The sequence below is a fragment of the Rhinoraja longicauda genome, chromosome 2 (genome assembly GCF_053455715.1).
Source record: "Rhinoraja longicauda isolate Sanriku21f chromosome 2, sRhiLon1.1, whole genome shotgun sequence".
Classification (NCBI taxonomy): Eukaryota; Metazoa; Chordata; class Chondrichthyes; order Rajiformes; family Arhynchobatidae; genus Rhinoraja; species Rhinoraja longicauda.
In genome coordinates this window covers 12,264,814-12,290,481 of record NC_135954.1, presented here as the reverse complement: position 1 = coordinate 12,290,481, position 25,668 = coordinate 12,264,814, and the positions used below count along the sequence as shown (strand labels likewise).

The following is a 25,668-nucleotide window of genomic DNA, read 5'->3' as shown; positions in this document are numbered from 1 at the left end:
TTGGCGGCATTTCATACGGTCTTGGATGGAGCTGTTCCCAAACCAAGCTGTGATGTGTCCTGAAACGTGCTTTCTCCAGCGCATCTGTAGAAGGTTAATCACAGCCGCTGCCACTTTGCGGAGCAGCAATCAAGTTGTGAAACCAGCCATTTACGGGACACTTTCCATTGCAAACAGACAGTCGATGGTGGCCCCCATTTAAGGTCCCTGTAGATGATGGTTCCAAGGAACTTAAATGACTCCACAGATGTGACTGTGGTGCTGTTGATGGTGAGTGGAGGGAGGGGAGGGGGAGCTCTCCTGAAGTCTGCAATTAGTTCCACTGTCTTAAGAGCATTGAGCTCCAGGTTGTTGCGATGGCACCAGGACATTAACTGAATCACTTCCTGTCTGTAGGCAGATTCCTCCCCATCCTGGATCAGTCCAATCAGGGTTGTGTCACCCGCAAACTTGAGAAGCTTGACAGAGGAGTCTGTGGAGGTGCAGTCGTTGGTGCAGTCATTCAGGTTCTCCACTGAATCAGGAACTACAAATTAACAATATTTAAGAGGCATCTAGGTAAAGACTTGAATGAGCAAGGCACAGAGGGATATGAAATTAATGCAGGCAAGTGGGTTAAATTTAGATAGGACACAATGGTCAGCATAGTTGCTGAAGCCTGTTTCTATGACTCTGATTAAAAAAACGAGCCCCACACGTTGGGTCTCAACCCAAGACGTCACCCATTCCTCCTCTCCAGAGATGCTGCCTGTCCCGCTGAGATACCCCAGCTTTTTGTGTCTCTCTTTTGCTCCTTGATATTGCAAATCATTAAGCAGCACTTCAATGTCTCTAAGAACCTTGGCAGTCACTCCTCTCACCTTAAAGCTATGCGACTAGTATTCAATATCTCCATCTTGGGAAATGGGTTCTGATTGTCCACCCTATCTACGCTTATCATAATTTATATATTTCTATCGGGTTCCCCTCAACCTCCAGCGTTCCAGAGCCTCGTAGCTAATAGCCTCTAATCCAGCCATAATTCTGGTAAAACCCTTTCCAAAGCCTCCACACCCTCGCTGTTTCGGGGCAGCAGAACTGCATGCAATACTCCAAATGCAGTTTAAACAAAAACCCTATAAAGCTGCATCATGACTTCCGAACTCTTGTGCGCAATGCCTTGCCCAGTTAATGCAAGCCTAACTTATGCTTTCTTTACCACTCTCTCTGCTTGTGTTGCCACTTTCGGAGAGTAGTGGACCTAGACCCAAAACTCCCACCGTACATCAATTCTGTTAAGGGTCTTGCCATTCATTACACATTGACCTCCCAAAGTGCCACACATCATACTTACTCGGATTAAATTCTATCTACCATTTCCCCACCCATTTCCGGAGCGGATTTATATCCCGCTGTACACTTTTACAGCCTTTCTCACAGTCTGCGATTACAGCAATCTCAGTGTCATCTGCAAATGTATTAACCAACTCATCTACATTTATATCCACGTCATTTATGTATGTATAACACAATTTTGGATAACTCTATAAGGGCACCTGGCAGTGTCCTGTACTCCAGGAAAAAAAAAAGAAATCTCAGTCTATCCAGCCTCTTGTTACAATTCAAGTCCTGACAAATCTTTGCAGCATCCTTTTCAGTTTAATGACATCCTGCCAAGCAGGGCAACCAGAACTGCACAGAATTCACCTGACGTTTACTGATTTTGGATTGTGTAGTTGTAAAAAAAGATATATTCTAAATTTCCAAGTGTACAGATATTTTGTACAAGTAAATGAATTTATGTTTACAATATTACTTCAAGTATTTTAATCCCATGAAGACACCATGTACAGACACAAAAAGCTGGAGTAACTCAGCTGGATGGGGAGCATCTCTGGAGAGAAGGAATGGGTGACCTTTCGGGTCAAGACCCTTCTTCAGACGTATTGCCTTAATCCAAAAAGCATTAGAAGGCTATATAAAGGGAACATGTTCGAGTTTAGATTTAGAAATTTAATAATTTCCACGACTCAAAAAGTGGCCTTCCTTTTACCCTGCCTGTAGTGTTGTCTGTGAAAGAGGTACTGACATAATCCTATTTTCCTCCTTTTTCCCCTCATAATCGTTAAACTATTATCTTTTTGTTAGCACATTTCATTAGTACGGATGTCAGGGATTATGGGGAGAAGGCAGGAGTCTGGGGTTAAGAGGGAAAGATAGATCAGCCATGATTGAATGGCAGTATATATTTGATAGGAGCAGAATTAGGCCATTCGGCCTATCACATGAATTTATTTCAATCCCAAATTTTGAAACTTGCTAAGTTAATTTGGAATCTGTAAATGAGCTTCTAGAGTCTTCATTTGCAATAGAAATGAATTGAGAATGAATTTCTAGGCAACTTGAAATGGCAATGTTGAAAGACTGGAGCGACTGGGCTTGTATACACTGGAATTTAGAAGGATGAGAGGGGATCTTGTTGAAACATATAAGATTATTAATGGATTGGACACGCTAGAGGCAGGAAACATGTTCCCAATGTTGGGGGAGTCCAGAACCAGGGGCCACAGTTTAAGAATAAGGGGTAGGCTATTTAGAACGGAGATGAGGAAAAACTTTTTCACTCAGAGTCGTAAATCTGTGGAATTCTCTGCCTCAGAGAATTCCACAGAACTCAGATAGAGTTCTTAATGATAGCAGAGTCAGGGGATATGGGAAGAGGGCAGGAACGGGGTACCGATTGTGAATGATCAGCCATGATCACGGTGAATGGCGGGTGCTGGCTCGAAGGGCCGAATGGCCTACTCCTGCACCTATTGTCTATTAACTCGAACTTCACTTTATGTAACACTGTTGCCATATTTTGAGACGAGATTGCCACCTAATGGCTTCTTGCTGAAGCTCAGGCACAAACTGAGGAGAATTAAAAAATGGAGGCTGAGGCAAGCCAAGAAAAAACCCACCATCTTTCATCCAAGATGATTGAGTCTGAGGCTAATCTTCCCATTTGTTTCTAGGGTAGGGTCTGTTGTACTCAAGGCAGATCTTTTTTCTGACACCATTGAATATTTACAGACACAAGCAACCACAATTACAATGGAGCAACAAGTAGTATAAGAAGATAACTGCAGATGCTGGTACAAATCGAAGGTATTTATTCAGAAAATGCTGGAGTAACTCAGCAGGTCAGGCAGCATCTCGGGAGAGAAGGAATGGGTGACGTTTCCGGTCTGAAGAAGGGTCTCGACCCGAAACGTCACCCATTCCTTCTCTCCCGAGATGCTGCCTGACCTGCTGAGTTACTCCATCATTTTGTGAATAAATAACCACAATTACAAAGTGTGTAGGAATGAACTGTAGATGTTGGTTTATACCGAGGATAGACACAAAATAATGGGAGCAACTCTGTGGGCCAGACAGTGTCTCTGGAGAAAAGGGAATCGGTGATGTTTCGGGTCTCTACCCGAAATGTCACCCATTTCCTTTCTCATAAGATGCTGCCTGACCCGCTAAGTTTCTCCAGCATTTTGTGTCTATCTACGGTTACAAAGTGCTGGAGTAACTCAGCAGGGTTAGGTAGCATGGCTGGAAGACATAAATAGGTAATATTTTGGGTCAGGACCCTTCTTCAGAAGGTCCTGACCTAACAGGTCACGAAATTAACATTTTAAAACGTTTTGCTTTAGATTTGAAGGAAAAATATTAATAGTATTAGTAATATTGAATAGAAATAGTAATATTTCCTTACTTGAGAACAGGTGCTAATGGTCCAAATGTTTCCTCCTGCATGCAAAGCATGTCTGTGGTGACGTTCGAAAGGAGAGTTGGTTCAAAGAAAGACGCTCCAAGACTATGTCTCTTTCCCCCTGTCACGATGCAGGCACCACGAGACACTGCATCACTTATCTGATTCTCCACCTGAAACAAGAGTAGTAAGACGGGGCTTACGCTAATTTAAAATGCTGAATCGTTTAACTTTCGCCATGCTCTTGTTTTCATTTTGCCATTGTGACTTCTAACAGCTCTATGACTCTTAGATTTGTATTTCTCAACTCTAGCTCCATGGCTTTGTGTATTTCCTGCTCAACAGTGTGGGGTTGGGGATGGGCGTAAAGAGGTGGATGATGGTTTTCAGTTCCCTCGAGGGCCAAGGAAAGAGCGATCACATCGGGGCCCTGTCTCCACCAATCTTTCCAGCACTACGCACAAGAAGCGCAAGATGCCATTGTATGCAGATGCCGAGAAGTGTTAGAAACATAGAAAATAGGTTCAGGAGGAGGCCATTCGGCCCTTCGAGCCAGCACCGCCATTCATTGTGATCATCCACAAACAGTAACCTGTGCCCAACTTCTCCCCATATCCCTTGATTCCACCAGCCCCCAGAGCTCTATCTAACTCTCTCTTAAATTCATCCAGTGAATTGGCCACCACTGCTCTGGCTGAACAATTTCTAATCATGTGGTGTGGACTCGATAAGAAGTTCCTTAGAGATTAATGCTAGATCCCCTTTACAATAGACAATAGGTGCAGGAGGAGGCCATTCGGCCCTTCGAGCCAGCACCACCATTCAATGTGATCATTCTCAATCAGTAGATTCCTGCCCTCTCCCCATACCCCCTGACTCCGCTATCCTTAAGAGCTCTATCTAGCTCTCTCTTGAATGCATTCAGAGAATTGGCCTCCACTGCCTTCTGAGGCAGAGAATTCCACAGATTCACAACTCTCTGACCGAAAAAGTTTTTCCTCATCTCCATTCTAAATGGCCTACCCCTTATTCTTAAACTGTGGGCCCTGGTTCCGGACTCCCCCAACATTGGGAACATGTTTCCTGCCTCTATTGTGTCTAACCCCTTAATAATCTTATGTTTCAATAAGATCCCCTCTCATCCTTCTAAATTCCAGTGTATCCAAGCCTGGTCGCTCCAATCTTTCAACATACGACAGTCCCGCCATTCCGGGAATTAACCTAGTAAACCTACGCTGCACGCCCTCAATAGCAAGAATATCCTTCCTCAAATTTGGAGACCAAAACTGCACACAGTACTCCAGGTGCGGTCTCACCAGGGCCCTGTACAACTGTAGAAGGACCTCTTTGCTCCTATACTCAACTCCTCTTGTTATGAAGGCCAACATTCCATTGGCTTTCTTCACTGCCTGCTGTACCTGCATGCTTCCTTTCAGTGACTGATGCACTAGGACACCCAGATCTCGTTGTACGCCCCCTTTTCCTAACTTGACATCATTCAGGTAATAATCTGCCTTCCACCAAAGTGTCGTAACCTCACACTTATCCACATTAAACTGCATCTGCCATGCATCCGCCCATTCACACAGCCTGTCCAAGTCACCCTGCAAACTCATAGCATCTTCCTCACAGTTCACACTGCCACCCAGCTTTGTGTCATCTGCAAATTTGCTAATGTTACTTTTAATCCCTTCATCAAAGTCATTAATGTATATTGTAAATAGCTGTGGTCCCAGCACCGAGCCTTGCGGTATCCCACTAGTCACTGCCTGCCATTCTGAAAGGGACCCATTTATCCCCACTCTTTGCTTTCTGTCTGCCAACTAATTTTCTATCCATATCAGTACCCTACCCCCAATACCATGTGCTCCAATTTTGCACACTAATCTCCTATGTGGGACCTTGTCGAAGGCTTTCTGAAAGTCAAGGTACACCACATCCACCGGCTCTCCCCTGTTCATTTTCCTAGTTACATCCTCAAAAAATTCCAGAGGATTAGTCAAGCATGATTTCCCCTTCGTAAATCCATGTTGACTCGGAACAATCCTGTTACTGCTATCCAAATGCTCTGTAATTTAGTCTTTTATAATTGACTCCAGCATCTTCCCCACCACTGATGTCAGACTAACTGGTCTATAATTTCCTGTTTTCTCTCTCCGTCCTTTCTTAAAAAGTGGGATAACATTAGCTACCCTCCAATCCACAGGAACTGATCCTGAATCTATAGAACATTGGAAAATGATCACCAATGCGTCCATGATTTCTAGAGCCAACTCCTTAAGTACCCTGGGATGCAGACCATCAGGCCCTGGGGATTTATCAGCCTTCAGTCCCATCAGTCTATCCAACACCATTTCCTGCCTAATGTGAATTTCCTTCAGTTCCTCTGTCACCCTAGGATCTCTGGCCACTAGAACATCTGGGAGATTGTTTGTATCTTCCTTAAGACAGATCCAAAGTACCGGTTCAACTCATCTGCCATTTCCTTGTTCCTGTAATAAATTCCCCAGCTTCTGTCTTCAAGGGACCCACATTTGCCTTAATTATTTTTTTCCTCTTCACACACCTAAAGAAGCTTTTACTATCCTCCTTTATATTATTGGCCAGCTTACCTTCGAACCTCACCTTTTCTCCCCGTATTGCCTTTTTAGTTATCTTCTGTTGCTCTTTAAAAGAGTCCCAATCCTCTGGCTTCCCACTCTTCTTTGCTATGTTATACTTCTTCCCTTTTATTTTTATGTTGTCCTTGACTTCCCTTGTCAGCCACGGGTGCCTCTTACTCCCCTTAGAATCTTTCCTCCTCCTTGGGATGAATTGATCCTGCAACTTCTGCATTATTCCCAGGAATACCTGCCATTGCTGTTCCACCGTCTTCCCTGCTAGGGCCTCCTTCCAGTCAAATCTGGCCAGCTCCTGCCTCATGCCTCTGTAATCCCCGTTGCTATACTGTAATACTGATACTTCCGATTTTCCCTTCTCCCTCTCAATTTGTAGATGAAAACATCATATTATGATCACTGCCTCCTAATAGCTCTTTTACCTTGAGTTCCCTTATCAAATCAGGTTCATTACACAACACTAAATCCAGAATTGCCTTCTCCCTGGTATGCTCCAGTACAAGCTGTTCTAAGAATCCATCTTGGAGGCACTCCACAAACTCCCTTTCCTGGGGTCCAGTACCAACCTGATTTTCCCAGTCTACCTGCATGTTGAAATCTCCCATAACCACCGTAACATTACATTTTCGACATGCCAATTTTAGCTCCTTACTCCCCTCCCTAGATCACTAACATGCTTTATCTTTCCTGATTGTAAACTCCTATACTCTGATATTTCTTAGAGGCAATGCGTTTTATCGAAACTTTTAGCTAACTGTGTTTCCACCTGCTTCTCTGACTCACAGCCTAACCTCATTTTAACATGTTCTCCTCAAGTGTCAGCAGGCATTTTATTATATTAAATGCATTTTAATACAGTGTTGTTGTTGCTTAATTTAGGAATGGTACCTTATGCCTTAGTTGCTCATTTTTGATCGGAGTTTCCGTTAAAATAATACTCAAAAAGTATTTTGCAAATCTTTCAGAGATTGCGAAGCTTTTTTTTTCATTTGAAAGCATGTTATGAGTTATGCCTTATCATATCATATCATATATATACAGCCGGAAACAGGCCTTTTCGGCCCTCCAAGTCCGTGCCGCCCAGTGATCCCAGTACATTAACATTATCCTACACCCACTAGGGACAATTTTTACATTTACCCAGCCAATTAACCTACATGCCTTTACGTCTTTGGAGTGTGGGAGGAAACCGAAGATCTCGGAGAAAACCCACGCAGGTCAAGGGGAGAACGTACAAACTCCTTACAGTGCAGCACCCGTAGTCAGGATCGAACCTGAGTCTCCGGCGCTGCATTCGCTGTAAAGCAGCAACTCTACCGCTGCGCTACCGTGCCGTTATGAGTTATGAGTTGTTATGTTATGAGTTACCTTTTGCACTGCTCTTTCATTGATTAGAGGTCCCTGTGTGGTCTGTTCATCAAATCCACTTCCAACACGCAACTCACTGTGCATCGCCTTCACCAACTTCTCCACAAAAGCATCGTGGATTCCCTCCTGCACCAGGAACCGATTTGCACACACACAAGTCTACATTCGGGATTTGAAAACGGCAAAACATAAATACCTGATTAACACATTGTGCATATCAGATATCAGACAGCAATGAATGATGCAAAAGTAGACTTGACAAGTTATTGGAAGGAAAAAAAAACCTCAATTAAGGTGGGACTTTGAAAATGGTGCAAAACCTGGCGACTCTTGCATATGGACTCAGTGAACGGTTTCTCTGCATTCATAACTTAATCGGGGATTGTACTTATGTATGGCAACAGTCTTGATAATAAGGGCGGCACATATATGCCCTACCTACACCAAAACACCATCCTGGAAAGTTTCCAGTCAGGTTTCAGAGCCCACCACAGCACAGAGTCTGCCTTGTTGAAGGTACACAACGACCTGCTTCTCGCCATCGACACCGGCGACTGTGCAATCCTGCTCCTTCTCGACCTCAGCGCAGCGTTCGATACAGTGGACCACACCATCCTTATTGACCGTCGCTTCGTACCTCAAAGATAGGAGTTTTGCCATCAACATAGGCAGTTATTCCTCTGCTCCAGCTAGCCTCTCCTGCGGAGTTCCACAAGGCTCCATCCTAGGCCCCATTCTCTTCTCTCTATACATGCTCCCCCTTGGCCAAATCATTCAAAGGCACGGCATTTCTTTCTACTGCTATGCCGATGACACTCAGCTTTACCTCCCCCTGAAACCCAACAACCAGTCAAATTTAAACAGCCTCTTACACTGCCTTGAGGACATAAAATGTTGGATGGCACAGAACTTCCTCCAATTAAATGAGAGCAAGTCTGAGGTCATCCTATTCGGCCCCCCCGACTCCATCAAATCGATAACAGGCAGTCTTGGAAGCCTATCCCGCCTAGTCAAACCGCATGTCAAAAACCTCGGCACGATATTTGACTCTGCATTAAAATTTGATAAGCAAGTCAACGCTGTGGTAAAAGCCAGCTTCTTCCAACTTCGTACCATAGCTAAAATCAAACCTTTCCTCCAATTTGACGACACAGAAAAAATCATTCACGCTTTCATTTCCTCCCGCCTAGACTACTGCAACTCCCTATACACTGGGATCAGCCAATCTTCCCTGTCCCGCCTGCAACTGGTCCAAAACGCCGCAGCGAGACTCCTGACGGGTTCCCGTAAAAGGGACCACATCACCCCGATTCTGGCCTCTCTCCACTGGCTCCCTGTACGGTACAGAATCAACTTCAAGCTCCTCCTATTCACGTATAAAGCCCTAAATGGACATTCCCCCCCCTACATCAAAAATCTTCTAACCCACCTCTCTAACTCCAGGTCCCTCAGGTCGGCTGACTTGTGGCTACTCACTATCCCGCGGTCTAGGCTTAAGCTCAGGGGTGACCGCGCTTTTGCGGTTGCAGCTCCTAGACTGTGGAACAGCATCCCTCTCCCCATCAGAACTGCCCCCTCCATCGACTCCTTTAAGTCCAGGCTCAAAACCTATTTCTACTCCCTAGCGTTTGAGGCTCATTGAGGAGGCGCTGTGAACTGTTTGCGTGCTACTGTATGTTTCATTTTTTCCTTAGTACCTAATCAGATGTACAGCACTTTGGTCAACGTGGGTTGTTTTTAAATGTGCTATACAAATAAAATTGACTTGACTTGACATGACATTGGCGCGGCAGTAGAGTTGTTTCCTTACTGCGCCAAAGATCCGGGTTCGATCCTGGCTACGCGTGGTGTCTGTACGGGATTTGTACATTCTCCCCGTGTCCTGCGTGGCTCCAACTGAAGTGGTTCAGTGCTCATTACGGATAACGGTTGACGAGGGCAAGGTAGAGTTGTGTCGAAATAAAGGAACTGCGGATGCTGGCTTACAAAAAAAATGACACAAAGTGCTGGAATAACTCATCGGATCAGGCAGCATCCTTGGAGAACATAGATAGGTGATGTTTGGGGTCGGGGCCCTTCTTCAGATTTCTCCAGTATTTTGGGTCTTGTTTTTTAAAATATAAACCAGCATCTGCAGTTCATTGTTTCTACATTTTCAGTGCTCATTATATATTATTTTCTGGCAATTAAAAGCAATGGGTGACTGCCAGAAATTCTAAATCTTATCACATTTACAACACAGATGCATTGGTCTATTTTCCACAAAGGCTGTTTTTTTCCCACTTCATTGGAATTTATTGGCATATTCCTCGGTCCTATTTTTTGCATTTGTTTATATAGCTTTACCTTAAAATGCATCTTAGTCAGATTTAAAGAATGCCTTACTTCCAATGGTCTAATGGTTCTTTATTGTCGCGCATGCCAAGGAACAGTGAAGTTCTTTTTTTCGCACACAGATCAGGAAGATTTAGTTTAGTTTAGAGATACAGCGCGGAAACAGGCCCTTCAGCCCACTGAGTCCGCAGCGACCATACGAACACTATCCCACGTATTGGGGATAATTTACAATTTTACCAAGCCAATTAACCTACAAACCTGTAGGTCCCAGACAAAACCCACGCAGGTCACAGGGAGAATGTACAAATTCCGTACAGATGCCACGCTTAGGCAGGATGGAAGCCGGGTCTCTGGTGCAGTAAGGATTATTATTAAGGTTATTGCGATACATAAGTACAATCCCCGATTACATTATGAATGCATAGAAACAGCTCACCGAGTCCATATGCGCGAGTCGCCAGGTTTTGCACCATTTTCAAAGTCCCAGCTAAAGGCTCGTTTCAGCCGTCGCCATTAACTCCACCCCGGACGGAGTCCATGGTTTCTGAGGTAACTGAGTCTCAATGTGGAACTGCAGACATAGGAACATAGAAAACAGGTGCAGGAGGAGGCCATTTGGCCCTTCAAGCCAGCACCGCCATTCAATGTGATCATGGCTGATCATCCACAATCAGTAACCTGTGCCCAACTTCTCCCCATACCCCTTGATTCCACTAGCCCCTAGAGCTCTATCTAACTCTCTCTTAAATTCATCCAGTGATTTGGCCTCCACTGCCCTCTGGGGCAGAGAATTCCACAAATTCACAACTCTCTGGGTGAAAAAGTTCCTTCTCACCTCAGTTTTACATGGTCTCCCCTTTATCCTAAGACTGTGGTCCCCTGGTTCTGGACTCCCCCCAACATTGGGAACATTTTTCCTGCATCTAGCTTGTCCAGTCCCTTTATAATTTTATACGTCTCTATAAGATCCCCTCTCATCCTTCTAAGCTCCAGTGAATACAAGCCTGAACAATGGGGCAGGAGATGCTGCACCATGCAGGCTGCAGAGTGGTTTGTGGGTGGTACACTCCTTCTAGCGTTAATGCCAGGTTTCCGTGCTTTACATCCCGTTGCTCACCTGCCCAGAGTTTCGGAACTTGGAAGCGATGGCACCAACTACAGCTTGATCCAAGTCGGCGCTGTCAAAAACGATGAAGGGAGCCAGCCCTCCCAGCTCCATGGAAGCTTTCTTCACAGTGTCGCAGGCATGACGGAGCAGGATCTGAAAGGTTCAATGATAACTTGTCAAAGATCTGTCACAGAGCCCGAGCTTGCCATTAATAACCAAAATTCACTTATATTCACTTTTTTTGTTTGAATTTGGATCTATTCTGTCACCTGTAGGAAGAGATTCTCTTCCAGAACTGGAAGCAAAATTGCTGATGCATAATCTTTCCAAAATACTGGTTCTGAGTTTTCTGTCACTTCAGAATCATAGAGTGATAGTGTAGAAACAGGCCCTTCGGCCCAACTTGCCCACACTGGCCTAGTCACACCTGCCCGCATTTGGTCCGTATCCCTCCAAACCTGTCCTATCCATGTATCCGTCCAACTGTTTCCTAAATGTTGGGATAGTCCCAACCTCAACTACCTCTTCTGGCAGCTTGTTCCATACACACACCACTCTTTGTGTGAAAAGGTTACCCCTCAGATTCCAATTAAATCTTTTCTGCTTCACCATAAACCTATGTCCTCTGGTCCACGATTCCCCTACTCTGGGCAAGAGACTGTGCATCTACACGATCTATTCCTCTCATGATCTTATGCACCTCTATAAGATTACCTCTCATCCTCCTACGCACCAGGGAATGAATTTGCCAGGGCTAGGTGGTTTGAGCTATAAGGAGAGGTTGAGTAGGCCGAGTGCAAGAGTCAGGATGTCACAGTGCAGCTTTATAGGACTTTGGTTAGGCTGCATTTGGAGGACTGCACACTGTTCTGGTCACCTCATTACAGGTAGATCGTGGAGGCTTTGGAGAGCATGCAAAATAAATTTACCCAAACAGTGTCTGGATTAGGAAGTATTAATTACAAGGAGAGAACAAACTTAAATTGTTTTCTCTGGACCATCAGAGGTCGAGGGATAAAGAAGTGTATAAAATTATGAGACATAGGTGGGTCAGCAGTCAAAACCTTTTTCCTCCCCAGAAAAAAAGACACAAAGTGCTGAAGTAACTCAGCAGGTCAGACAGCAACTCTGGAGAACAAGGATAGGTGACATTATGGGTCGTGACCCTTCTTCACACTAATTTTATTTGGGGGCCGGGGGGGGGGGGGGGGGGGGGGCGACAAAACCATGCAGGTGATAGGTGGACACCGGTGAGGGGGGATGTAGTCTAAAAACAGGGATGTAATGCTCAGGCTCTATAAGGCGCTGGTAAGGCCGCATTTGGAATATTGTGAGCAATTCTGGGCACTATGTGCTGGCTCTTGAGAGGGTCCAGAGGTTTACAAGAATGATCCCAGGAATGAGTAGGTTAACCTATGATGAGCGCTTGAGAAGAATGAGGGGGGACCTCATTGAAACATACAGAATAGTGAAAGGCTTGGATAGAGTGGATGTGGAGAGGATATTTCCACTAGTGGGAGAGTCTAGGACCAGAGGTCATAGCCTCAGAACCAAAGGATGTTCTTTTAGGAAGGAGATGAGGAGAAATTTCTTTAGTCAGAGGGTGGTGAATCTGTGGAATTATTTGCCATGGATGGCTGTGGAGGCCAAGTCAGTGGATATTTTTAAGGCAGAGATAGATTCTCCATTAGTATAGGTGTCTGAGGTTATGGGGAAATGGGGTTAGGAGGGAGAGATAGATCAGCCATGATTGAATGGCGGAGTAGACTTGATGGGCCGAATGGCCTAATTCTACTCCGATCGCTTTTGACCGTATGAGTTATGACCATATGACTTTATGACCTCATAAGCTACCCAAGTGGAACCCTAAAATTGGAGAATTCAATATTTGAATTCATTGTGTTGTAAGCTACTCAAGCTGAAACCTTCATTTGGAACTCTCCAATTTTAGGTTACAACCCAATGGTATGAACACTGAATTTTCCCAGTTTTAGGTACCCTTTTCTCCTCCCCTCATTCCTGTGCCCCACCTGGATGTGCATCCATTTCTTCCACTATCCACCTCTTTTCTCTCCCCTACCTCCCTTCATCCTATCCCCCTTCATCTGGTGTCACATTTTGCTCATCTTCCAACCTTATCTCTCACCCTTTGTCCACCCATCTGCTAAACACAACGCACTTCACCAGTATCCAATACTACAGGTTATGTTACTTTAAAACAGTAACATATGATTGGTGCATCATATTGAAGGTATCACAAAATGCTGGAGTAACTCAGTAGGTCAGGCAGCATCTAGGAGAGAGGGAATGGGTGACGTTTCAGATCGAGACCCTTCTTCAGACTGTGCATTATATTGACCTGGCTACAAATGTCCTGTTTCTTACTCTAATTTCACTGGTGTAAAACATGTGCAGTGTACAGCTATAGATTCTTACAGAGTGGAAACAGGCCCTTCGGCCCAACTTCACGCACAGCGGCCAATATGTCCCATCTTCACTAGTCCCACCTGTCAGCATTTGGCCCACATCCCTCTAAACCTGTCCTATCCATGTACCTGTCTAAATGTTTCTTAATAGTTGCGATAGTACCTGCCTCAACTGCCTCCTCTGGCAGCTCGTTTCTGTGAAAAAGTTGCCCCTTGGGTTCCTATTAAATCTTTTCCCCTTCACCTTAAACCAATGTCCTCTGGAAATGAAATGTCATCCACTATGTAATATGTTTATATGTTGTTCAAAGGCTTATTGAAAAACTGCAGTATTTTAATTGGGTATTTTTGAGACCAGTTCCAACGCTGATACAAAAGCAGTGGTAAGGTTCACGTGAGAACACAACTGACCATTTCCAACTTTCCTCAAAAAACCTCTCAGGCTGGATAACATTATATTGATCCGTCAACATAAGAAGATACATCAGAACAAGTCCCACTAACATAAGGCATCACAGCACTTACCTTTCCAGTTGCTGTGGACCCAGTAAAAGAGATTGCAGCAACAAGAGGATCGGTACAAAGCACTTCTCCTACGGCAGGTGTGTTGGACTTGGAGGAGGGAATCACATTGAAAACCCCTGCAGGAATCCCAGCCTGATCTGCAAGCTGCAAGACAGCTAACTTTAATACACTGCATTAACATTGAAGAAATGTTGTTTATACTTCGTACAAAATAAAACAAAAGCTATTTTGCCTGAATATCTTACAAGTCATCCATTTACGCTGAGTGACACAAATCTAACTTTTATTTTCCCCTCCGAACAAAGATTTGGAAGTAAATTTTACTCACAATTTTATCAAGTGCCTACTTTGAATTTTTTTGTATAAATGCAAATGCAACTTGACTTGCATTTAACTACAAAATAGCATGGAGGAGGAAGCCCAAAGAGCAAGCATGAGGAAGCTTACTTTTGATCAATGAAAATTTTATTCAACAGTGCAGCGTTACCAAGTGAAGATATGCACCCTCATTTATAGAAGAGTATATATAAATGTATACACAATAATTGTTTTCCACAAGGCTTCAGTAAGATTCCAGAGAAGGCAGTACAGTGGCGTAACTGGTAGAGCTGCTGCCTCACAGGACCAGAGACCTTGATTCGATCCTGACCTCAGGTACTGCCTGTGTGGAGTTTGCATGTTCTCCCTGCGTGAGTTTCCTCTGAGTGCTCTGCTTTCCTCCCACATCCAGTGTACAAGATGTAGGCGTGGCTGCGTTTGCAGTATTATGCTCAGTTTTGGTTATAGCCAGCCGTAAGAAGGATGTCAACAGGACAGATGTTACATCTCCTGCGGTTGCAGGGGAAAGTACCTGGTGAGGGGGTGGCTTGGATGGGAAGGGATGAGTGATCCAAGGAGTTGGGGAAGGCCAAGGCGGTGGGGATGGGAAGATATGACTGGTGGTGGGATCACGTTGAAACGTCAGAGAATGGTGTATTGGATTTGGGGGCTGGTGGGGTGAAAGGACCAGGAGAACTCTACCCATGTTCCGTCTGGGGAGAGGGGAGCGAGATCAGAACTGTGGGACACAGAGGAGACACGGGCAAAGGATGCGTCTATGACAGCAAAAGGGAAACCACTTTTACTAAAGAAAGAGGACATCTCAGATGTCTTAGAATGGAAAGCATCATCTTGGGAGCAGACGTGGTGGAGAAATTTGAGAATAAGGGACAGTGTCTTTGCACACTTCACAATTTTCCAACAAGGCATGTGGTAGATGCCAGCTGAACATAGTAAATAACTGATATATAAAGCACGTCCATTATTCCACAACATAGTGTTGGAGCCTGCATGTGGTAACCAATTAGGCAAATCGTAGGGGGCGGCAGGGCGGTGCGGTGGTAGAGTTGCTGCCTTACAGCATCAGAGACCCGGGTTCGATCCTGACTATGGGTGCTGTCCGTACAGTTTGTGTGTTCCCCCTTGACCACATGGGTTTTCTCCGGGTGCTCCAGTTTCCTCCCACACTCCAAAGATGTACAGGTTTGTAGGTTAATTGGCTTTGGTAAAAATCGTAAATTGTTCCTAGCGTGTAGTGTGGGCTCGTGAGATCACTGGTCGGCATGGACGTGCTGGGCCGAAGGGCCTGTTGCCGCACTGTATCTCTAAACTAACCCCCCCCCCCCCCCCTTGTCCCCACCCAAGAGAGAACTATTCAATTGGTCGTAGCTGTTTTGTGTTTCCCAGAAATGTTTCCCAGAAGTTAGATAGAGCTCTAGGGGCTAGTGGAATCAAGGGATATGGGGAGAAGGCAGGCACAGGTTACTGATTGTAGATGATCAGCCATGATCACAATGAATGGCGGTGCTGGCTCGAAGGGACAAATGGCCTCCTCCAGCACCGATTTTCTATGTTTCTAAGACAAGCAATGGGAAGATATGTGGTGGAAAGGAGATTAGCTGAAAGGTATATCATTACTTATCTTCCACGACATACAAACAAGCCCCAAGTACTGGTTTAATTTTGTTTCTCGGAGCTCTCTTTCGTTTCTACAGCTCACCTCTGCCAGTGCCAGTGCAGATAGGGGAGTATCTTCAGCAGGTTTCACCACCACCGTACAGCCGACAGCCAAAGCAGCCCCAGCCTTCCTGGTGAGCATGGCACTGGGAAAATTCCACTGTGAAGAAAACAACATGGTAGAACGGTTTTAGGGCAAATAGAAGTTAAAGATTACATTCGCATCGAGATGTACCTTAGACTGTTGGACAAACAAATTACAAGCACTGTGCTCACACAGCATAATCTTCAGTTCATTTGTTACATTTCTTGAATGCTGCCAGGATTATCAGGTATTAACTAAAAGAAGAGGTTGGGCAAACTTGGATCTTTCTCTGGAACATTGGAGACCGAGGGGTGACCTGATAATGGTACATAAAATTACGAGAGGCACGAGAGGGTCGACAGTCAGAACCTTACCTGGGGTGGAATTGCCAAAATCTAGAGGGCATACATTTATGGTGAGAGGGACAAAGTTTAAAGATGTGCGGGACAATATTTTTGTTTTTACACACAGAAGGTGGTGGATGCCTGTAATGCGCTACCAGAGATTTTTTTTAGATTTTTTAGATTTAGATTCTACAGCGCGGAAACAGGCCCTTTCGGCCCACCAAGGCCGCGCCGCCCAGCGATCTCCGCACATTAACACTATCCTACACACACCAGGGACCATTTTTACATTTACCCAGTCAATTAACCTACAAACCTGCACGTCTTTGGAGTGTGGGAGGAAACCGAAGATCTCGGAGAAAACCCACGCAGGTCACGGGGAGAACGTACAAACTCCGTACAGACGGCGCCCGTAGTCAGAATCGAACCCGAGTCTCCGGCGCTGCATTCGCTGTAAGGCAGCAACTCTACCGCTGCGCCACCGTGCCGCAGTTGAGACTGATAGAATATTGCGTTTAGGCTTTTAGATAGGCATTTATTCACAAAATGCTGGAGTAACTCAGCAGGTCAGGCAGCATCTCGGGAGAGAAGGAATGGGTGACGTTTCGGGTCGAGACTCCTTCTTCAGGGTATGGGGAGAAGGCAGGAACGGGGTACTGATTGAGAATGATCAGCCATGATCACATTGAATGGTGGTGCTGGCTCGAAGGGCCGAATGGCCTACTCCTGCACCTATTGTCTATTGTCGATCAAATCAGCACTTGGGGAAAATCACATAATTTTGCGCTAAACCTCCCATGATACAAGTTGTTGGTTAATGTTTGTCAAACTATTGATTGGTCACCAGATCAGTGGTTTGGAACTAGTCATCTTGCCTCTTGACCGTTGCACATTTCAGAATCGTAAATGGATTGGGGATTAACACGTTTACAGAATACTCACTGTGAGCTCTGACAACAGGCTTATTCTAGATCTGCAGATTATGAAATGCAAACATGTAAAGCCCTCCAAAGATGCTACTTACGGGAGTTATAATAGACGCTACTCCTATGGGTTGCTTCAGGATCAGGATCCTGCGGTTTGGCGAAGATGCAGGAACAACATCCCCGTACACCCGACGAGCTTCTTCTGAAAACCATTCCAAGAAAGACGCAGCATACAGTGTTTCGCCCAGGGCTTCCTTGAGTGGTTTCCCCTGAATTGGATCATTTACTGAGAGTTAGTGTTACCACTGAGGAGATATAAATAAAATAAAAGCATTGGCTTTCATATTTCAGAACATTTGCAGGTCCCAATGCCATGTATGCTAAGAGTGGAATTAGATTGGTGATTAGAACCAGTGTGGTGATTAGATTGGATTGAAACATCGTCAGGTTATAAGTTCAGCTGCCAAGCACCATTATAAACAGTTTCAGGGATCATATAAACATAGCACAAAAAGTAAGGAAATTTGTGTTTGGTAGATTATTTCTTTGTTGTAACAATGCTTCTTGGCAATAAATCTTATACCGTTGGAAAGCCTGTTTATTTCCCTTTTAAATGGTGCCACATTTGTAAGGAACATGCATTTGTGGGATGAGCAGCAGAGCTGAGTATATGGGTTGCGCCCATGAAAAATTTGCCAAATCTTCTCTGCCAATGCCAAACAGCTTATTCTGCTGTTGCTATTGACTCTTGTTTTGAGCTTCTGGTACCCCCAGGTGCTGACAAGAATGGGATGCCATCCCACAACAGTGTGTGACCAGGCTGGTGACCAGCATGAGGAGGAGGTGCCAGGCTGTTATGGCTGTGTATGGTTCTTACACACGCTACTGTGGCTCCTGTTTATTAAATGAATAAATTGTTAAATTGCCAATATGTCTTGTTTCTTCAGACTTCAATCATCCAATCCACCAAACAACACCGAACAAGAGTCAATGGCAGAATAAGCTGTTTGGCATTGGCAGAGATTTGGCAAATTTTTCATGGGCGCAACCCATATACTCAGCTCTGCTGCTCATCCCACAAATGCATGTTCCTTACAAATGTGGCACAATTTAAAAGGGAAATAAACAGGCTTTCCAACGGTATAAGATTTATTGCCAAGAAGCATTGTTACAACAAAGAAATAATCTACCAAACACAAATTTCCTTACTTTTTGTGCTATGTTTATATATTAACATAAAATCAATTGAGATTGAAGATACACTGGAGGCTGGAGAAATTAGGCTTGTATACACTGGAATTTAGAAGGATGAGGGGGGATCTTATTGAAACATATAAGATAATTAGGGGATTGGACACATAATAATAATAATAATAATAATAATATTCATTTATTGTCATTGCAACGAGTACAACGAAATTAAAAAAATAGCCAATCCTGACAGTGCATAAAAACATATATGCAATAAATGCAAAAACAAATAAATACAATTATATTAAGTACAAAAATTTTAACAGAGTTGCCTAGTGCAGAAAGTAGTGTTCAGTTCTCGTATGGCCCTGGGGTAAAAACTGTTCTTAAGTCTGTTTGTTCGGGATTTGATCGACCTGAAACGTCGACCAGAGGGCAGATGAACAAACAGACGGTGGCCGGGGTGGGATGGATCTTTTATTATTTTGCCTGCTCTACTGAGGCAGCGTAGACTGAACAGGTGCTCCAGGGAGGGCAGTGAGCAGCCGATGATCTTCTGGGCCGTCGTGATGACCCTCTGAAGGGCCTTCCTGTCCTTTTCTGAGCAGCTGGCATACCATGTGGTTATACAGTATGCCAGCACACTCTCGATGGAGCAGCGATAGAAGGACATCATGAGCATCTCCTGCAGGTTGGTCTTCCTGAGGATCCTCAGGAAGTGGAGTCTCTGCTGTGCCTTCTTCACTGTGGTGAAGCAGGAAACATGTTCCCAATGTTGGGGGAGTCCAGAACAAGGGGCCACAGTTTAAGAATAAGGGGTAGGCCATTTAGAACGGAGATGAGGAAGAACTTTTTCAGTCAGAGAGTGGTGAAGGTGTGGAATTCTCTGCCTCAGAAGGCAGTGGAGGCCAGTTCGTTGGATGCTTTCAAGAGAGAGCTGGATAGAGCTCTTAAGGATAGCGGAGTGAGGGGGTATGGGGAAAAGGCAGGAACGGGGTACTGATTGAGAGTGATCAGCCATGATCGCATTGAATGGCGGTGCTGGCTCGAAGGGCTGAATGGCCTACTCCTGCACCTATTGTCTACTACTCTAAATATATAATATTAAGAATGACACATCAATACTTAAGACAGTATACTTTATAAATGATGCAAATCAATATCTTTGTGCAAATGCAACATAATTATATTGACGGTAAGTAATTTGGGCTTTGCATTCTAAATTTGGACTAGAAATATAGACTTTAATTCCAAGAGGGAAAAAGGGTTGACTGCCAGGAGGGATTAATCTCACACTGATTACTGTATTAAAAAAAAATCAAACTAAAAACTTTATTCAGGATTTAAAAAAACTATGTACAAAAAGAACTGTGCAAAATTCATCTGACATTCTTCACGGCTATACATACATTTGACTGCGTAATATCTGGTAGTGTTCCCAATAACTATAATTATACCCGGCACCCTTGCCACTCATGTGGCCCCCCTGGGGTGATGTCCCTTCCTTAGTTTGAGGGGCATCTCCACCACACCCTGTCCCCCAATCTCCAGCAGCGGGAGGACCCGAAACAGTGGTCCTCCCCCACAGAGCCTTGGTGTTGGCTGCACCAAGTGTCATTGCTTCCCTCAGCACGTACTCCTACAGTCTTGCTATTGAGGGCGTGCAGCGTAGGTTCACTAAGTTAATTCCAGGAATGGCGGGACTGTCGTATGTTGAAAGACTGGAGCGACTAGGCTTGTATACACTGGAATTTAGAAGGATGAGAGGGGATCTTAGTGAAACATATAAGTTTATTAAGGGATTGGACACGATAGAGGCAGGAAACATGTTCCCAATGTTGGGGGAGTCCAGAACCAGGGGCCAGAGTTTAAGAATAAGGGGTAGGCCATTTAGAACGGAGATGAGGAAAAACGTTTTCACTCAAGAAAGTTGTAAATCTGTGGAATTCTTTGCCTCAGAAGGCAGTGGAGGCCAATTCTCTGGATGCTTTCAAGAGAGTTAGATAGAGCTCTTAAAGATAGCGGAGTCAGGGGATGTGGGGAGGAGGCAGGAACGGGGTACTGATTGAGAATGATCAGCCATGATCACATTGAATGGTGGTGCTGGCTCGAAGGGGCAAATGGCCAACTCCTGCACCTACTGTCTATTGTCTAGAGCGGACACTGCATGAAGTGGATGCCAATCAGTCTGCTGGCATTTTGACATTACTAAATTTACCTGCCCTCCCTTCTCTCCACCCTCCCCTCCCACTTTGAGCCAGGCTGGCACGGCTCAAGGCAGACATCATTAATGAAGTTCTTCCGGCAGTTGTATTAGTTCAGAGTCTCTTTTGCGATTTACACAGTTTGCTAGTTTCTGAAGCATATGTTTTTTCCCCAATGTATACCAAGGATATACCAATTGCTGCTGTAGAATTCTGGAAGAAAAGGCGAATCCAATTATGGAATCCTAACCAAATGTACATTTGACTTGTAAAGACCAAACTTTGTGGACTGAAGGTACAAACATCTCTTTAATCTCAACATCAAAGAGCTACCCCTTTTTCTGCATTTATAGGCTACAAATTGAACCTCACCGATTCAAATCTGCACCGCTCCATGATCAAATAAAAAATTAACTAAGCATGCGTTCAGTTAATAACAATTAAACTTTAAAAAGTCAATCCAAGTGTGACCTCATGCTGAACATTTACATCTTGCAAACTTAAACTAGCACGCAGTCATAGAATTATATACTGCATAGGTAAGTTCACCAGGTTATTTCCCAGGATGGCAGGACTGACATATGATGAAAGAATGGATTGAATAGGCTTTTTATTCACTGGAATTTAGAAGGATGAGAGGGGATCTGATAGAAACAGATAAGATTCTTAAGGGATTGGACAGGCTAGATGCAGGAAAAATGTTCCCGATGTTGGGAGAGTCCGGAACCTGGGATCACAGTTTAAGAATAAGGGGTAAGCCATTTAGGACCGAGATGAGGAAAAACATTTTCACCCAGAGTTGTGAATCTGTGGAATTCTCTTCCACAGAAGGCAGTGGAGGCCAATTCACTGGATGTTTTCAAGAGAGTTAGATATGGCTCTTAGGGCCAATGGGATCGAGGGATATGGGGAGAAAGCAGGAACGGGGTACTGATTTTGAATGATCAGTCATGATCATATTGAATGGCGGTGCTTGCTTGAAGGGCCAAATGGCCTGCTACTGCATCTATTTCCATGTTTCATGAACAAAGATTTGATATTTTCCTCAAATGCATCTGGTGCTAATACGGTTTTAATTATGTTCTAGCAATTTCCGAAAATATATTAAACAAAATGTTTCTAATCTTATTATAATTTCAGACTATTCTTCAAAACTCCATGTTCAATTCAAAATCAATCCCAAAACACTGAATTAACCCAGACGGTTTAGAGATAGGAAGTGCAAATATTCAACTTCCTAACACATAATGCACGTTGAAAGAGGAAGGCAAATTGTCTTTGCTTATTTCAATTTTATCTATCACTACTGAATTTAAAGATCTACCTTTAAGTTTTAATGTATGTAAAGCTCTGTACATTATGCTAAAACATGTATATCTTAAAGACTTATGCCCAGTAGGGGCGGCACGGTGGCACAGCGGTAGAGTTGCTGCCTTACCACGCCAGAGACCCGGATTCAATCCTAACTACAGGTGCAGCCTGTACGGAGTTTCTGCATTCTCCCCGTGACATGGGTGGGTTTTCCCCGGGATCTCCGGCTTCTTCCCACACTCCAAAGTCATACAGGTTTGTAGGTTAATTGGCTCGGTATAATCGTAAAATTGTCCCTAGTGTGTAGGATGGATAAGTGTGTGGGGATTACTGGTTGGTGTGGACTCGGGCATAATGACAATCATTCATTTATCATGGAGATAACACACCGATGCATGTTATCAATGGACAGAAACCAAGGTCACCACACAATCAAGAGCAAAATGTAGGAGTTATTTTTTGGTGAAATTATTTTATTTCTTATCCAAATACAGAGTGGTAATATATCCATCACTTTTAAAATCTGCAAAAGTAAACACACAAAGTCAATACACTCTTCTGTAAACAATGGTCGTATTCAACTGCACCATTCAACAAAAGTATAAATTCCTAAATTCAATTCCAATTAGATTATAACAAGAAAATAAATTGAACACTGAACAGCAACAGATATTTGTACACACAGTAGGCAAATAATAACATAGAAAGGCAGTGTGCTTGAAAGTTGAAATGACTCACAAAGAGCAACCATAATATTTTGCAAATAGACGTGACGTTTTTCATGGTCTATCTCTAGCAAGCTGGATAAGAACGTTTCTACAGAAGGTATTTAAAAAGAGACCCGAGAGAAATTAGATAAAAGTTCTCCACAAAAGATTAGGAAAAATGAAAGTTTTTGGAAAATGTGGAGTACTTGGAGTACACTTGGAGTAGGTATCTGGAATGAACTGCCAGGGGAGGTAGGAGCAGTAACAACATCTTAGAGGCATCTTGGCACATATTTGACTAAGGGTGCAGTGATTTGGAATAAACATGGGCAAGTGGAATTAGTATAGATCGGCATGAGGTTTTGGCACAGGCTCAGTGGACTGAAGAGTCTGTTTCCGTGCCATACAACTCTGTAAAACCCTGACTGAAAACATTTTCAGATAAAATAGTTTAAAAACTATTGTTTAAATTGATGACTTAAAATGTCTTTGCTTAATAATGTGTCACTTAATAAACTTTGAATAATGGAACTATTCAAAACAGTAAATCACAAGAGGCCATGTCCGGCCATTTTCTTCCTCTTACACCGTCCCATTATTCAAATATAACTTAAAATATAATTCCTTTTTGGTTACTCACATTTTCTGCAGTAATTAATTTTGCAAGCTCGTCTTTGTTTTTTATCATTAAGTCGTACCATTTTCTTAATAGATTGCTTCGCTCCTGAAAACAAAGATTTAAAAAAAAAATAATTGAAAGGAGTACAGACTTGGCTTTAGGGAAAATAAACTTGGTTTAATCCTGTGGTCAATTCTGTCTATGAAATGTCATCTTTTTGGAACAACCAAAGAGTTGATGGTCTGCAAAGTTGGACAACCAGTCAACACCAGGCAGTGACTGAAGAGTGCAACTCCAGTGGTGAGGAGGGCACAGAGCTAGGCAGGGCAGTTTGATGAGCGACTTCACAACTGCTTGGAATCAGTAGAGGTATAGAGTGATACAGTGTGGAAACAGGCTCTTGGCTTCGGCCCAACTTGCCCACACCAGCTAACATGTGCCAGCTACACTAGTCCCACCTGCCTGCGTTTGGTCCACATCCCTCCAAACCTGTCCTATCCGTGTACCTGTCTGTTTCTTAAATGTTGGGATAGTCCCTGCCTCAAATACATCCTCTGGCAGCTTGTTCCATTCAACCACCACCCTTTGTGTGAAAAAGTTACCCCTCAGATTCCTATTAAATCTTTTCCTCGTCACTTTAACCTATGTCCTCCGGTCCTCCATTCGCCAAGTCTGGGCATCTGCGCCTCTCATGATTTTACGCACTAGATTGGTGATGCTCCAAATTCGGCAAAAGACCAGTTTGCCTTTCCTCGGATTAACTTTACACACCTTTCCTTTGTCAACTCCGAGACACCACGAGCCCAACAACCCCAGAGCACCCTCCACCAGACCCCAAAACCCTGCTCCTCCTCCCGATACCCTGAACCACCATCCCGACATCCTGAAAGCCCTCTCTCCTCCAGTATCACCTGATCCCAAGGCACTCTCACCCCTCCGACCCCTAGTTCCCCTAAACCGTCCCCCTCTCCCCCCCAACCAAACACCCCCCCTTCCCCGGAGCTCCTTCTGATCCACATCCCACCTGGCCCAGACCTCTGCCGTGTCCACTCCCTCTGGCACGGCCGCCGCTCGTCCCCCCAACCCACACCCCACCTCCCCTTTACCCTCTCACCCCCCTGCCCCCTCACCCTTCCTTATCCCTCTCCAGTTACCCCTCACTCCTTGCTGGTGGCTGCCCTGCCCTTCCCCCCTACCCTATCCTATCCCCACTCCCCTCCCACCCTAACCCCCACGTCCCTCTATACCCCATAACCCCTCACCCTAACCCCACCTCCCTCTAACCTCCCACCCCCTCACCGTAACCCCCACCTCCCTCCCCACCCCAACCCAACTCCCACCTCCCTCTACCCCATAACCCCTCACCCTGACCCCCCACCTCCCTCTAACCACCACCTCCCTCCCATCACCTCCTACCCTCCACCTCCCTCTCACCCTATCCCCTCCCTTCCAACTCCCTCTTGCCCTATCCCCTCACCTACCCACCACCTCACCCTATCTCCTCTCCTCCCCTCCTACCTCCCACCCTAACCCCCCCTCCCTCTCACCTCGTCCCCCCTACCCCCACCACCCCTCCACCCTCTCACCTCCTCCCCCAACCTCCACATCCCTCTACCCCTACCCTCCACCCTCTCACCTTCCTCTACCCCCAACCCCAACCTCCCTCTACCCCTCCCCTCCTCCCTCTCACCTCCTTCTAACCCCCACTCTGCCCCCCCACCTCCCTCTACCTCTCCCCTCCCTCACCCTAACCCCCACCTCCTCCCCCCTACCCCAACCCCCTCTACCCCTCCCCTCACCTACCCTCCACCCTCTCACCTCCTCCCCCCTACCCCAACCCCCCTCCTCCCCCCTACCCCAACCCCCTCTACCCCTCCCCTCACCCTCTCACCTCCTCCCCCCTACCCCAACCCCCCTCCTCCCCCCTACCCCAACCCCCCTCCACCCTAACCCCCCTCCACCCTCTACCTCTCCCCTCACCTACCCCTCACCCTCTCACCTCCTCCTCCTCCTCCAACCCCCAGCTCTCCCCTCACCTCCCTCCCACCCTCCTCTACCTCTCCCTCACCCTCTCCCCTCCACCCCCCTCCACTCTCTACCCCCCGGGGAGGGGGGAGGGGTGATCCCCCCCGGGGAGGGGGAGGGGTGATCCCCCCCGGGGAGGGGGGAGGGGTGATCCC

The 25,668-nt window shown here is 45.2% G+C and overlaps 1 protein-coding gene across 1 annotated transcript in view; it reads right to left on the bottom strand.

Annotated features, from left to right (window-relative positions):
* aldh5a1 (aldehyde dehydrogenase 5 family, member A1 (succinate-semialdehyde dehydrogenase)) overlaps positions 1-25,668 on the bottom strand; it is a 28,229-nt gene that overhangs the window by 2,150 nt on the left and 411 nt on the right. Inside the window, exons 2-8 of the mRNA XM_078414919.1 lie at positions 23,510-23,593; positions 17,555-17,725; positions 16,145-16,261; positions 14,107-14,250; positions 11,165-11,308; positions 7,711-7,869; positions 3,728-3,897 (exon numbers count right to left, since the gene is read on the bottom strand). Coding sequence (XP_078271045.1) covers positions 3,728-3,897; positions 7,711-7,869; positions 11,165-11,308; positions 14,107-14,250; positions 16,145-16,261; positions 17,555-17,725; positions 23,510-23,593 — 989 coding nt within the window. The remainder of the gene's footprint in view (positions 1-3,727; positions 3,898-7,710; positions 7,870-11,164; positions 11,309-14,106; positions 14,251-16,144; positions 16,262-17,554; positions 17,726-23,509; positions 23,594-25,668) is intronic.